Genomic DNA, 15,223 nt, shown 5'->3' on the forward strand with positions numbered 1-15,223 from the left:
CCTTAACCACCTGCAATATGCAGATGACACAACCTTGCTTGCTGAAAGTGAAGAGGGCTTGAAGCACTTACTGATGAAGATCAAAGACTACAGCCTTCAGGATGGATTACACCTCAACATAAAGAAAAGAAAAATCCTCACAGCTGGAACAATAAGCAACATCATGATTAATGGAGAAAATATTGAAGTTGTCAAGGATTTCATTTTACCTGGATCCACAATCAACGCCCATGGAAGCAGCAGTCAAGAAATCAAACAACATATTGCATTGGGCAAATCTGCTGCAAAAGACTTCTTTTAAGTGTTCAAAAGCAAAGATGTCACTTTGAGGACTAAGGTGCACCTGACCCAAGCCAGGGTGTTTTCTCTTGCCTCATATGCACGTGAAAGCTGGACAATGGGTAAGGAAGACCAAAGAAGAATTGATGCCTTTGAATTATGGTGTTGGCAAAGAATATTGAATATACCGTGGAGTGCCAGAAGAATGAACAAATCTGTCTTGGAAGAAGTATAGCCAGAGTGCTCCTTGGAAGCGAGGATGGTGAGACTTCACCTCACATATTTTGAACATATTATCAGGAGGAATCAGTCCCTGGAGAAGGACATCATGCTTAGTAAGGTAGAGGGTCAGCGAAAAAGAGGAAGACCCTCAACGAGGTGGATTGACACAGTGGCTGCAACAGTGGTCTCAAGCATAACAACGATTGTGAGGAAAGCACAGGACCGAGCAATGTTTTGTTTTGTTGTACACAGGGTTGCTATCAGTCGGAAGCAACTGGATGGCACCTAACAACATAGTATTGAAGGGATAACTGAACAACTGCGGGAAGAACAGAAAGCAAGGTAGTTCTGAGGATCTTAGTGGGAAGGACTCATGGGTTTTCTTTTTTTTTTTAATGATCGTACTTTAGATGAAGGTTTACAGAATAAATTAGCTTCTCATTAAACCATTAGTACACATATTATTTTGTGACATTGGTTCCCAACCCCATGACATGTCAACACTCTCCCTTCTTGACCTTTGGTTCCCTATCCCCAGCTTTCCTGTCACCTCCTGCCTTCTAGTCCTTGCCCCCTGGGCTGGTGTGCTCCTTTTGTTTTGTTTTATGGGCCTGTCTAATCTTTGGCTGAAGGGTGAACCTCAGGAGTGACTTTATTACTGAGCTAAAAGGGTGTCCAAGGCCATATTCTCGGGGTTTCTCCAGTCTCTGTCAGGCCAGTAAGTCTGGTCCTTTTTTGTGAGTTAGACTTTTTTTCTACATGTATCTCTAGCCCTCTCCAGGACCCTCTATTGTGATCCCTGTCAGAGCAGTCAGTGGTGGTAACTGGGTACCATCTAGTTATGCTGGACTCGGTCTGGTGGAGGCTGTGGTAGTTGTGGTCCCTTAGTCCTTTGGACTAATCTTTCCCTTGTGTCTTTAGTTTTCTTCATTCTCCCTTGCTCCCAAAGGGGTAAGACCAGTGGAGTATCTTAGATGGCCACTCACAAGTTTTTAAGACCCCAGATGCACTCACCAAAGTAGAATATAGGATAAAGAACATTTTCTTTATAAACCATTATGCCAATTGACCTAGGTGTTCCTCGAGACCATGGTCCTTTGGGGTTTTTTTTTCCCAAGGCAAAGTTTTCCAAAGTCTGGTCTTCTTATTTAAAATGCTGATCCCTGAACCCCTACTTCAGACTAGCTGAATCAGAATCTCTGGGAGTAGGACCCAGGAATGTTAACAGGTTTCCCAGACTATTCTCATGTTCACTGAGGTTAAAGAAACACCTTGGACACTGTCATAGGATGACTCAGTGCTTTTGACCATCTCCATGGTCTGCTCAGTTAAAAACTTCCTAGGAGGGAAAGTGTAACTGGTCCTGACCGCATGAGCTACCCACTTGTTTGATAGAGGTTATGGTGTATGTTGGGGGGCGGGGTGTCCCTTGACTGACAGCCCTGTGAGAATCCCATTGATGGAGAATGAAGACAGCACTCCAAAAATGGCAAAACAAAACAAGATATACACTCCAAAAAGGCTCCAAAAGGAGGCAGCAAGAAAGGAAAACATATTCGTCACATTAAAAAATACTTGACAAGGAAGCAAAAAAATAAATAAATAAAGCCTATTAAAAGATGCAACCAGGTGTTGTCAAGTGTGAGTCAGTTTTTGGAGGGGTTGAATTGCTCTCATTTTGATGAGTCCAAAGGAAGATGAACACACAGGTGATGGCCAAGGCCAGGATTACAAAAACTCACATTCTGCTTATTAACGAAACGATGAGAAAAAGAAAGCAAATCTCTCCAGAGGTCATCTCCATTTTATGTGTGGAAAACAAGGTCTCAGGTAAAGGAAGGGACTTGCTTGATGTCCTCCAAGATCCATAAGATCAGTGTTGCTTCTTTCACTGCTCCATAGCCCTTTTGGATTCCCACCCACATGCCTAATTAATTTCCTCTTAAAATATGCCAATGAATAAATAGTGTAGTCTAGTTAAAAGATGCTCACCCTCCCCGTAAATGTCAGCTTCCTCTGTACTTCCTTGTTGTTTATAATGCCATTTTGTTATTGTTCATAGTGTTCGATGAATACAAACGGATATCACAGAAGAATATTGAAGAGAGTATTAAATCTGAAACATCTGGTAGCTTTGAAGAAGCTTTGCTGGCTATAGGTGAGCTGGCTGGGGGCGGGGAGCGTAGAAACAAATGTCTAGAGACTTTCTTTGTTATCAGTTTGTTGTCATGGAGAGGTGGATTTTTTTTTTTTTTCAGGGATGAAAATTGTTTAAATCACTCATGATGTACTCCAGAATTTTAAACAAGAAATCGTATATATAACCTGATTGCTATGGTACTACTTGGCTTTATACGTTTTTATTCAATGTGCCTTTATGTTTCAGTGTATAGGAAAGATAATCCTATAATAGCTCCATCTTGCAAGTCTGTAAATGGTTAGAACTAGGAACTATCTCATATGGTAAAGAAAGTAATCATCATTTTGAAGCTGTATGCTTCCCTTTGCTTGATTTCTCTGCCACTATTAATTACTTCTCCAGGAACTTCAGGATAAATTGAAGGGACTTTCCATCTGTGCCTTCAGCGTAGCCTGTGTTCATGAAACACTGGTGAAAATATCTCCAGCAAAGTAATCAAGAGATACTAGATGCCTTACAGAAGCAAAGGCAACAACCACCACTTCCCTTTTCTCTTAAGTTTTATCTGTAATCTTTTCTCTTTTTTCTCTTGACAGTCAAGTGCATGAGGAACAAACCCGCATATTTTGCTGAAAGGCTTTATAAATCTATGAAGGTAAATGGCCGTATGTTTAGCATCTGCATGGCTGTGGCCTCTCTTGTGTCCATCCACTCTGTCCTCCAACTTCAACCTGAGTTCTTTAATTCATCAAATACTCACTGAATGCCTGCAGTGATAACACTAGGTGATATTCACTGAGTACTTACAGTATGCAGGTCACTCTTCTCAATGTTGTATATGTATAGATTAATTTTATGCCCACAGCAGCCTTACGGGGCAGGTATTATTATCTCTCATTCTACGGATGAAGAAACTGAGGCATAGAGGGCTATATGATTTGTCCAAGGTCCTCAGAGAGGAAGTAATAGAGCAGGGATTCAAACCCTGGTAGCCTAGCTCCAGAGTCCATACTCCTAACCAAGCATTGTAGTCTGTGCTGGGAACCATGGGAGACAGACGAAAAAAACCCAAACCTGCTGCCATCGAGTTAATTCCGACTCATAGCAACCCTATAGGACAGAGTGGAACTGCCCCATAGGGTTTCCGAGGAATGGCTGGTAGATTTGAACTGCCAACCTTCTGGTCAGCAGCCACAGCTCTTAACCACTGGAATACTAGGGCTCCAACGGGATGTGTGGGAAAGAGGAAAATGTAGTCCCTGACCTCAAAGAACTTCTAGCCTTATAGGGAAGGCAGGTGTGTGCAGAACACCAATAGTAACAAATAGAATGTAAGGCTATAATTGGAGATCCAAGTATTATAGGAACACAGTGGAGATGGCTTTTTTTTTTTTTCCTCCAGTATTTGTGTTTTTTATGGGGAGGATCAGAAAAGATATATTAAGAGGTTGGTATATTTGAAAACCAAACAACCAGAACACAATTAAAGAGAATGTTGACACATTGTGAAAAATGCAGCTAATATCATTGAACAATTTATGTAGAAATTGCCAAATGGGAACCTATCTTGCTTTGTAAACTTTCACCAAAAACGATATTATTAAACAAAAAAAAAGAGGTTGGTATATTTGAGCAGGACCTTAAAGACATTTTTACACTGGAGAATTTTACATGGTGGGAAGGGAAGGGATGATAAATTTGGGGAGAGAAGGATGACATTCCAGGGGGAGGCATCACTGGGAATCACTGGGCAAGGCAGGCAGGCTGGACAGCACAGACTCTGTTTCTAGAATGACAGAGAGCAGTCTCCTCTGGTCACAACATAGAATGTTAGAAAGGTAAGTTGTGGAGAGCCTCGAATACTATGTTCCACAGGCCTCCAAGGTTGCAGAGCAGACAAAGGACATTGTCAGGAGAGTCACACATAGTCTTGTCTTGACAGATTAAAGAAAAGCACCATGTGAAAACCAGGCAGGCTTTGATATGTGGGGATCTTGTTTTTTTCCTTAGGGCTTGGGCACCGATGATGACACCCTCATCAGAGTCATGGTTTCTCGAGCAGAGATTGATATGCTGGACATCCGGGCCAACTTCAAGAGGCTCTATGGACAGTCTCTGTACTCCTTCATCAAGGTAGGTCATGGAAGCCTTGCCTTGGCCCAGGGGAAGCACTGATGAAAGGACAGGGCTCTCACCTAGGCATTTAGAGACGACTTGTCCCTTCCTTCTTGGCATATATCATTCCCTTTAAAGATGTTATTCTAATTCAGATATTTCTAGTCTTTCTCCTTTCATACAGATGTTTAAATCTTTACAAGTAGAAGCTGGAAATGTTTGCCTTCTAAATACAGTAATTATTTCATGTTGACCTGTTGACCACCAACAGAGAAAGGTTCCATTTTAATGAATCCTTTTGAGAGCACAATTTCCTTATCTACCTGATTCCAGTGAAAGATAGACAACTGAATCAGTCTTCCACAACCTTATTCAGGGCCAGCCCAGTTGGCTGGGAATATGGGAAAGTGTTGTAGTTATCCTGGATTGCTGTTCTTTACCTGGTAGTGTTTCATTCTGTTGTACGTAGGGTATCTATGAGTCGGAAGCGACTCAAGGGCACCTAACAACCACCAAAAAAAAACAAACCAAACCCACTGCTGTCGAGTCGATTCCAACTCATAGCGACCCTATAGGACAGAGTAGAAATGCCCGAAAGAGTTTCCAAGGAGTACCTGGTGGATTCGAACTGCCGACCTCTTGGTTAGCAGCTGTAGCACTTAACCACTACACCACCGGGGTTTCCCAACAACCACCAAGCTGGCACCATATTTCTTGGAGTCCTAATATGGCATGTGAGTGGCGAGAAGTAAGTTATATCCTTCAAAACCCCTCATTCCTGGGCTTTTGCTTCTTGAGGAAGCCAGAAAGTCCTCATGAACATGAGGCCTAGTCCAATTTCCCTAGAAGCTGGAGTTGTCTGCACAACAAACTTCAAGTAAGGATTCGATGTATAAAATAATTTTTCCGAATACTACACCTGGCTTGGAAAGGTATAACTATTAGCCAGAAATTTTGTTACTATGTCTACAAGACATTCAGGAACTTATTTCCATTTCTGTACAGCCTATAAGGAAACTTCATTTTGCAGGGCTGAAATATAGCTAAATAAAACAATTTGTAAGATTCAAGGTTGACCATAAATGCAGTTATGGGAAAATGTATTTGTAATATATATAATTGGATTAATAGCCTTAATATTCTTGTATCAAGAGCTTTTGCAAATTATTAAGAAAAAAAGAAACACCCAAAGAGAAAACTGGCCAAAGGATATTAAACTTGCATTTTGCAGAAGTTAAAACACAAATGACCAATAAATATATAATGTTCCACCTCAGTAATAGCCAAAGAATTTCAAACAAAAACAAATTATCATTTTTCATCCAATACTTTGGCAGAGTTTAAAGAGATCATAACCAGCACTGGAAAAAGTTTGGGAAAACTTATCATTTTTTATGGAGGAACTGTAAACTGGTTGTACCTTTCGGGGGGGGCGGTAATTTGGCAATAAGTGTTTGAGGACAAAAACTGTATGTTTCACATAGCTATTTATATACTGGCACTGAGTTTTGGTTTTTTATTTATATATCTAGGAATTTCTTTAGGGAAAGTAATAAAACTACACTAGCTCTTATATTTTCATCATAGCATTACTTATATGATTTACTTTGTATTATTTGTATTTATGTATTACTTCATATATACCATATGTACAGTATATACTATGATGTATAAGTACATCTTATATAATTATATATTTACATTAACCAATAGGGGATAACTGAAATAAATTATGGAAAAATCCATACACTGGACTACTACACAGACACTAAAATGATGGGATACAAATACATTGATTGGTTTGGGAAAACATCACTATAAACATTTTCAACATTTATAAATGTTTTGGAAACACACACACACATACCACTGAAAAAACAAAAATAAAGAATACATGGCACATTTAACAGTAACTGGCAAAAGAAGCAGAATAGATGCATAAATATGTAAATCATAGGAAAAAATTATATAATGACAAATGACCAAAAACATGTTATAGTAATACAAATAAATAAGCTTTCAGGTTAGGTAAAAATATAAAATCCAACTTCATGCTATTTATGAGAAACACCTAAAATACAGTGACATCTAAGAAGCATAAAGAAAAAGACCAGGCAAAGGAAAATTCAACAAATACAAAAAAACAAAGCAGAGATTATACAATTCGTGGAGAAAAAGCATTAAATAGGAGGAAGTAGAGCACTTTATATTAGTAAAGGCAACAATTCACAACAAAGATTAATTTTTATGAAACTTTAGGTGCCAGACAGTATTGTATTCAAATAAATAAATAAAAATTTGAAGATCCAGAAGAAGACATTGATGGAAATACTATGCTAATGAAAGACTTTCACACATTCTTCTTATTCTTTGGCAGATCAATGATGCAAAGTATAAACAAGAATATATTAAGATTGACTTCAATAGATAAGGATATTAAATTTTGAACCCTATAGGCAGAGAGTCCATCTTTTCTAGTGCCAGTGAAGTATTTACAAAACTGATTTATTAGACCATAACAATTTCTTTATAGAAATTACAGAACTTTTCTGGAAGGCTACCTGGCAACCTGTATCAAAAGGCTTAAGAAAATACGTGAATCATCAATCCACTAATTCCCATCTTAGAAAAAATTCATTCCAAATGAATCATCAAGAATATGCACAGGAACTGAATGTTAATATGATTAATAGCAGGGTTTATAATAGTGAAAAATTGGAACCAACATAAATATCCAACAATGTTGGGGGTGGATCAAATAAATCATTTTACCTATGTACAATGGAATATTTTTTAACCATTAAAGAATGATGTTGTAAAAGAATATTTAGTAAAATAGGGAAATATTAAGGCTATGTTGTTAGGTAAAAAAAGCAGTACATTGTCTGTGTGTCTTTCTAACATAAACTCTAAATGTCCTCTCTAATACCAGCTGGGAAAGCAGCACTTCTTCTGACCCCAACTACCCAGAGCTAGGTCAGATCTCACGAGTTAAGGGGTACAGTAGGGCAGACTTCCCAGGATGCCTAAGACTTCAGATACCAGTTACAAGTTTGGGGGTCCCCAGGATACCTTTATTTCTGATCTGCTGGCTATAAATTCAGGTGTTCCCATTACCCCCTTGGGTACTGTAATTTGCTAGAATGACTCACAGAACTCAGGAAAGCTCTATACTTCCGAATACAGTTTTATTATAAAGGATGCTGTCATAGATTGAATTGTGTCCCCCCAAAATGTGTGTCAACTTGGCTAGTCCATGATTCCCAGTATGGTATGATTGTCCCCCATTTTGTCATCTGATGTGATCTTTCTATGTGTTGTAAATCCTACCTCTATGATGTCAGTGAGGTAGGATTAGAGGCAGTTACGTTATTGAGGCAGAAATCAATCTACAAGATTAGGTTGTATCTTAAGTCAATCAAAGCTTTTGTGTCCCAAAGAGGCATTACTCTCTTGTGCATCGTTGTCTTTCACCAACCAGAAAGCTCACTTGAGCTTCAGTGTCCAGAATTTTTATTGTTGTTGTTAGGTGCCGTGGAGTTAGTTCTGACTCATAGCAACCCTGTGTACAACAGAACGAAACACTGTCCGGTCCTGCGCCATCCTCACAATCATTTTTATGCTTGAGCCCATTTTTGCAGCCACTGTGTCGATCCATCTTGTTGAGGGTCTTCCTCTTTTTCGCTAACCCTCTACTTTACCAAGCATGATGTCCTTCTCCAGGGACTGATCCCTTCTGATAACATGTCCAAAGTATGTGAGACATAGATAGTCTCACCATCCTTGCTTCTAAGGAGCATTCTGGCTGTACTTCTTCCAAGACAGATTTGTTTGTTCTTTTGGCAGTCCATTGTGTATTCAATATTCTTCACCAACACCATAATTCAAAAGCATCAATTCTTCTTTGGTCTTCTTTATTCATTGTTCACCTTTTACATGCATATGAAGCAATTGAAAACACCATGGCTTGGGTCAGGTGCACCTTAGTCTTCAAGGTGACACCTTTGCTTTTTAACACTTTAAAAAGGTCTTTTGTAGCAGATTTGCCCAATGGAATGAGTCGTTTAATTTCTTGACTGCTGTTTCAGAGTTTTTATTAGGGTTTCAGAAAACAAACGATTGACTGAATCATTCCCCATATGATTTAACTCAGTCACTAGTCACCTTTCCTCCTTGGTGTCAGGGTGGTAACAGAGAGTGAGTCTTTCTGGCATGGCCATCTCCCCACCCAACCTGACTCCCTCATTAGCATAACCTCCTGTGACCTGGAGCTCCTCCATGAATAACAAAGACTCCAATCACTGGGGAAATTCCAAAGGTTTGTAAGTTACCTCCCAGGAACTGGGAATAAAGACCAGATTCTTTGTGTAAAGTTAATTGTACAACTCACATGTAGAATACAGAATACTACAGTCCCATTATCACATAGGTGTCTATACGCATAGAACAAAGACTGGAAGTATATGCACACACCAAAATGTTAAGAATAGTAAATTCTAAAAAAAAAAAAACCCTTGCTGTCGAGTCAATTTCAACTCATAGCGACCCTACGGGACAGAGAAGAACTGCCCCACAGGTTTTCCAGGGCCATAAATCTTTACCGAAACAGACTGCTATATCTTTCTCACTAGGAGCTGCTGGTGAGTTTGAACTGCCAACCTCTCAGCAGCTGAGCGCTTAACCACTGTGCCACCAGGATTGCCTAGTTATCTCTAGATGGTGGAATTATGGGTGATTTTTCTGTTCTTTTATATCTTTATTTTCTATGTTGAACTAGTATTGCTTTTTTAATAAAAAATAACAAACGTTATTTAAAAAAAAAAAAACTGAGAAGAATCCAGAGAAGCTTGAAAAAATTAACTTAGGTGACTTGAAGCTGCATATTCCACTTTAAGACTCATTTATCTGACTGTAATTTTGCTTCCCTTGCCCCCAGGGTGACACATCTGGAGACTACAGGAAGGTGCTGCTAGTTCTCTGTGGAGGAGATGATTAAAATAAAACCCATGAAGGATGGGAGGATCCCCAAAGCTTTCAAATTTTTTTGTAACTTCATTTTTCTACACTGCTATTAGCATTATCTCAGAATGCTTATTTCCAATTAAAACGCCTACAGTTGCCTCCTAGGATCTAGACTGTCTATATTATTATTCATCTATAATTAGTCATTTTGATGCTTTAAAGCTGCACTTGCATTTCAAAGCTTATAAAACCTGAAAGGAAATTTAAAATTAGAAATAAACATGTACTCCATGCTTTTAACAAATTTCTTCCTTGGTTATGGTTCAGAGAAATTGGAATATATTGAATTATTTCAGGTTTTGTTTGGTGAAAAACTATTAGAGGACTAGAAAACTTTTCTAAAATCACTTTTCTGCCCTAATCCTATTTTTTGTGTGCTAGTAACTTCTTGGGAAACCCTGGTGGCATAGTGGTTAAGTGCTGTGGCTGCTAACCAAAGGGTTGGCAGTTCAAATCCGCCAGGCGCTCCTTGGAAACTCTATGGGGCAGTTCTACTCTGTTCTATAGGGTCGCTATGAGCCGGACTCGACTCGACGGGACTGGGTGTGGTTTTTGGTTTAGTAACTTATTGATTTGAAATTGAGAGCAGTAAGAATACCCGTCTAGTTTGCTGTTTTACATAGACATAGATTTAAATCATCCACAAATATCCTTTGTTTAGGTTTCGTCCATAGCATTAGTTGACTGTTACAAAGTTTGGCATGGGAGACTTCTCCCATCACATCTTATGTTAAGATCACTTACTCTGTCCAGGTTGATATATACCAAAATCACCAACTTGTCTGAACAAATTCTAAATGTAGTTGTATATGTCTGTTTACCAGACATGAATGTTGAACATTCCACAATATTACGGTTACTGCCTTAATCCAGTTTGAAGACCAATGGAAAAAAATTGTAGAACTATGTATTCTGGTAATGGTATAATGCTTTGAATTCAGTTTCACTTAAAAGAAACTTTTTGTGCTAAAAATAACTTTTAAAGTCTTTTTATATTTCAATGATTTGTAGTAATTTGCTATTGCACTGTGCCTCTCAACTCTAGAATCATTCTGCAGGTATATTTGGATTTAATTGAAAAGTTGTATACAACATGGAAAAATAATTTTAATAAAAGGTGGTGTTTTAAAATGAAGTATATTCTTTTTCTGACTGACTTTTCCACTTCTGAGTTCTTTTCATCCTGGACCCTGAAAGGAGGTGTTTTTGAAGGGCTTGTATTACTCACTTTCAGTAGGGTCACTATGAGTTGGAAAATCAACTTGATGGCGATGCGTTTGGGTTTTTTGGATTTTATTAGGAATGACAATATGAGAAGAAATAACGTATTTTAGTCTCATGTGCATCCACTGCTATAAACTAATGTTTACATACGCCAAACACTACTCAAATGATATAAAATGTTTAACTTATTCCCGGGAAACGAGGAATGCTTTCTGTTCTTCTAAGTGGAACATTTATATTAGATATTTGCCTTCTTCATTTATTGTGTAATTCCTACTGATTTTGAGAAGTCCGTGGGTGGTAGAGTTAACGAACTCATCGCTAGTCTATAGGTTGGAGGTTTGAGCCCAGAGGCACCTTGGAAGAAAGGCTTGGTGATCTACTTCAGAAAAAGCAGCCATTGAAAACCCTCTGGAGCACAGTTATACTCTGACACGCATGGGGTTGGTATGATTCTATTGTATTTTGAAGGATAAAATACCGTATTAGGATTTGCTTTTTAATTTGGTGCTACTTGCCTATTATGAGTGCTTGAGCTATTGGTGAAAGCTATTAATGGGAATACTTAGTCATTCCAGTTAATTACAGGAAATGGCTCTGCCGTGTAGATACCTACCCAGAAGAATGTGGCATCTCCAAATCAGCTTTATTTCCCTTGGGAAGCATTATGCATTTTTTGGTAGAAATTTTACCTTTAAAACTATATATGATTTAGGCAGAATTTTTAGAGATTGCATTTTTTACTGACAGCTTTGTAGAAGGAAGGATAAAGCCACCCTGTTTGTTACCTGTCTTGAACAAGCATGACTTACGGGATATAATTATGAAGCAACTTTCTTTTTCTCTCCTGCCATTTACATGTATTCAGTGGGCCTAGTTCTCCTGTCCCTAAATGAAAATTCAGGCAGAGTCATGACTTTTCCGGTTACTCTTAGGTTTTAAAAGTTCTACTATCCAGTGCCATTTCCATGATACGTCTAGTCAAAATTTCAAACTTAATGTATAGTTGAGGTTTTTTCCCTCATTCAGCCCTGTCCTACTGCCAGCAGGAACCTGGCTTTTGGGCAAAGGAACACAGCTTATTTTCTTTAGCCACCTGGGCTTCCTCCCATACCTCCTTCCCCTGCTAGCCTCCCTCTCAGGGGTGCAGCAGGGGAGGGAGGAGAGTAAAGACAAGCAGGAAAGTTCTTACCTGACTGCCATTACTGTGGTGGTAGAGGATCTGTCACCTTGGCAGACTTTAAACCTGATTCTGTGGGCACTCTCATGGGTTCCTTGGTCAATCCCATCACTGGAGAACCACTCACTTGCAGTTCCTTTGGCGGCGCAAATGTAGTTCTCTTCTAGTTGGTCACTTATCCTTTTCCAGCCTTTAGGAATTCGGTGATACTTTTAGCTTCTCTGCGCTGAGGTCTGTTTGCCCAACCACCCAGGCCTCTTGGACAGGATCTAAGATGATCCCATGCCGGCTGTCTCATGGTGGTCCACATCTGCTCCATGGGAAACACTTGCACATCCTTTCTGCTGACAAATTCTGGATGTGCAGGCTGATCCCAGTGCAGCCAGTGCTCTGCACCCCTTGCCCCGCTCAGCCCAACTAGTGCTGTTGACATTACTTGGCTATGAATCAGACTCCAGTCTATTGAGCCCCCCAGACTGTGATCTTGGCAGACTTTAAAGCTGATTCTGCGGGCACTTTCTGCTGATGGGAGTGTAAACTGGTACAATCATTTCAAACAGCAAATTGTTAATAGCTAATAAAGTTGAAAAGTTCCCAGGGAATCCACTTCTAGGGATCTACTTGGTGGATCTTTTGGTCATTGCTGCTCTGTAAAAGCATTAAAGTAGAAACAACTATATCCCTCAGTAGGGGAATGGAAAAACAAATTGCTGGTTAGTGACAACAATAAGTGAAAATGAACTAGAAATTTATGGATAAGTTGCAACAGTGTAATTTTGAGGAGAAAGGTGCTGGATGATAGGTATGGTAGGGTTTCATTTAGTTATACATCTAAATGTACGAAATGAAATATTGTGAGTATGCGTATAGGTAACGGAAGGAAAAAAATGCATGGGAATAATGACATATACATCACAGGGATAGTGGTCACCACTGGTGAGGGAGGGAGGCAGAATGAAAGGGAGAGGGGGTAAAGAGGAGGCTTCTTAGAGCTAAATTGTTTTTAAAAATGATCCAAAGCAAGTATAACTTAAAATTTCAAGTAAGGTAGTGGGTACATAGGTGTTTTTCACATTTCTTAAGAATATTGAAGCTTCTTGGATCAGGTGGACACTTGAGACTATGTTGGCATCTCCTCCCTGGAGGGAAGATGAGAGGGTAAGAGGGGGTTAGAAGCTGGTGAAATGGACAGGAAAAGAGTGGAAGGAGGGAGCGGGCTTTCTCATTAGGGGGAGAGCAATTGGGAGTATGTAGCAAGGTGTACATAAGTTTTTGTGTGAGAGACTGACTTGACTTCTAAACTTTCACTTAAAGCACAATAAAAATTAAAATATATATATATATCAAATATACTGTGGACTGCTGGAAGAACGAGTAGATCAGTCCTAGAAGAAATACAACCAGAATACTCCTTAGAAGCGAGGGTGGTGAAGGACGGACACATTATCAGGGAAAACAAATTAGAAAAGGACATCGCGGTTGGTAAAGCAGAGGGTCAGTGAAAATGAGGGAAACCCTCAATGAGATGGATTGACACACCAGCCACAACAACGGGCTCAAACATGCCAACAATCCTGAGATGGTGCAGGACCAGGCAACTTTTCATTGTTATACATAAAGTCATGGGTCTGAACAACGTCCAGGGCAGCTACCAAACCCACAAGACCCCTTGCTGACACTCGATTCCAACTCATAGCGACCCTATAGAACAGAGCAGAACTGCCCTACAGGATATCCAAGGAGGGGCTAGTGGATTGGAACTGCAAACATTTTTGGTTACCAGCCTAGCTCTTAGCCACTGCACCACTAGGGCTCTGAGGGCAGCCAACAACAAATTTGAAATATTTCATCATAAATACCTTATTTAAAAAGTAGGAGTCAGGGAGTGCAAGTGGCTCAGAGTTCATAGCAAAGACAAAAAATATTCCAGACCGACGCCTGTAAAAACTTTACAAGACGCCTGAAAGCACATTAAGTCCTGACAGTTGCGGTACTAGACCTTGTTCAGACGTCCCCCTTCCGCTGGGGAGGGAAGGTAACCCAACGGGTTCCCTTCATCTTTAAGAACATCAATCAGAGAGTTAATGTTGAAGAAACGCAGCCCTCCGCCTCCCGTATTCTCACTCCACGTCCTCCTCCCCGAGGAAGCCATGCCCCCAACCCCGCAGGGCGGGACCCCTGCACGTGGTGAACTACCCCTAGGAGAAGCCCAGATAGCACGGTCTCTTTGCTCCTCGCCTAGCACAGAGCCCGGTAAACAGCTGGAACTCAAGGAACCTCTGCCGAAATAATGAATGACCTGGAACTTCCGGTCTTGCCAACACTAAGAGCGTCTGGGAGCTACGGTTAACCGTCGAGTCTACCCCCAAAAGTAAAGGAAGCGCGAGGTACTGGCGGACCGCAGCCAGAAACCACCCGGCGCACACGTGTCCCACCTACCGCCCACGTCCCCTTCTGCGCAGGCTCCACCCGCCGCGCAAACTCGCTTCTCCCCGCCTCTTCCGGAGGCTCGCCGCGCGCATGCGCCTTACGATCCGCGCTTTGTTGCGAAAGCGAGGGGGCGAGGTCCTGCGGTCCAGGCGCGCGGCGCGGCGAGACGCTGCGGGCGGGGCGGAGGATGGAGGCGGTATCGTCCGCTGCGACGGTTGGGGCTGCGCGTGAGACGGTGGCTGTGTGAGCATCCGAGCTGTGTGCAGGCCGGCGGGGCCTGACCATGGCGAGAGACCCTCTCCGCTGGGCTCCCTGAGGTGTGCTCCCTGAAGTCCCGGGGAGCCGTCGCCCATGGGCTCGCTGAGCAGCCGAGTGCTGCGCCACCGGGAGCGAACCCGAGCCCAGCCGGAGCCGAGTTCCGGGGCGGTGGGCTCGGCCGGTGGGCCCAGGACAGGCGGCGACGCACCCGGCCACGGCTTCTGTTACTGCCCGGGCAGCCTCAAGCGCAAGCGGAGCAGCGGGGCCTTCTGCTACTGTCACCCCGACTCCGAGACGGACGAGGATGAGGAGGAAGGGGACGAGCAGCAGCGGCTCCTCAACACCCCTCGAAG

At 41.3% G+C, this 15,223-nt stretch overlaps 2 protein-coding genes across 5 annotated transcripts in view; both read left to right on the forward strand.

Moving 5' to 3' along the window:
* Window positions 1-10,913, forward strand: part of ANXA4 (annexin A4) — a 78,188-nt gene extending 67,275 nt beyond the window's left edge. For all 4 annotated transcript variants that reach the window (XM_064268687.1, XM_010593632.3, XM_064268688.1 and 1 more), the window contains exons 10-13: window positions 2,564-2,659; window positions 3,238-3,296; window positions 4,652-4,774; window positions 9,693-10,913. In XM_064268687.1, the coding sequence (XP_064124757.1) occupies window positions 2,564-2,659; window positions 3,238-3,296; window positions 4,652-4,774; window positions 9,693-9,752 (338 nt within the window). In that variant the 3' untranslated portion in view covers window positions 9,753-10,913. The remainder of the gene's footprint in view (window positions 1-2,563; window positions 2,660-3,237; window positions 3,297-4,651; window positions 4,775-9,692) is intronic.
* A 3,881-nt stretch (window positions 10,914-14,794) lies between these two features.
* The window catches only part of GMCL1 (germ cell-less 1, spermatogenesis associated), a 59,570-nt gene continuing 59,141 nt past the window's right edge, over window positions 14,795-15,223 (forward strand). The window contains exon 1 of the mRNA XM_003413552.4: window positions 14,795-15,223. Within this exon, the coding sequence (XP_003413600.1) occupies window positions 14,964-15,223 (260 nt within the window). The 5' untranslated portion in view covers window positions 14,795-14,963.

The sequence above is a fragment of the Loxodonta africana genome, chromosome 15, assembly GCF_030014295.1.
Source record: "Loxodonta africana isolate mLoxAfr1 chromosome 15, mLoxAfr1.hap2, whole genome shotgun sequence".
In the NCBI taxonomy this organism is placed as follows: Eukaryota; Metazoa; Chordata; class Mammalia; order Proboscidea; family Elephantidae; genus Loxodonta; species Loxodonta africana.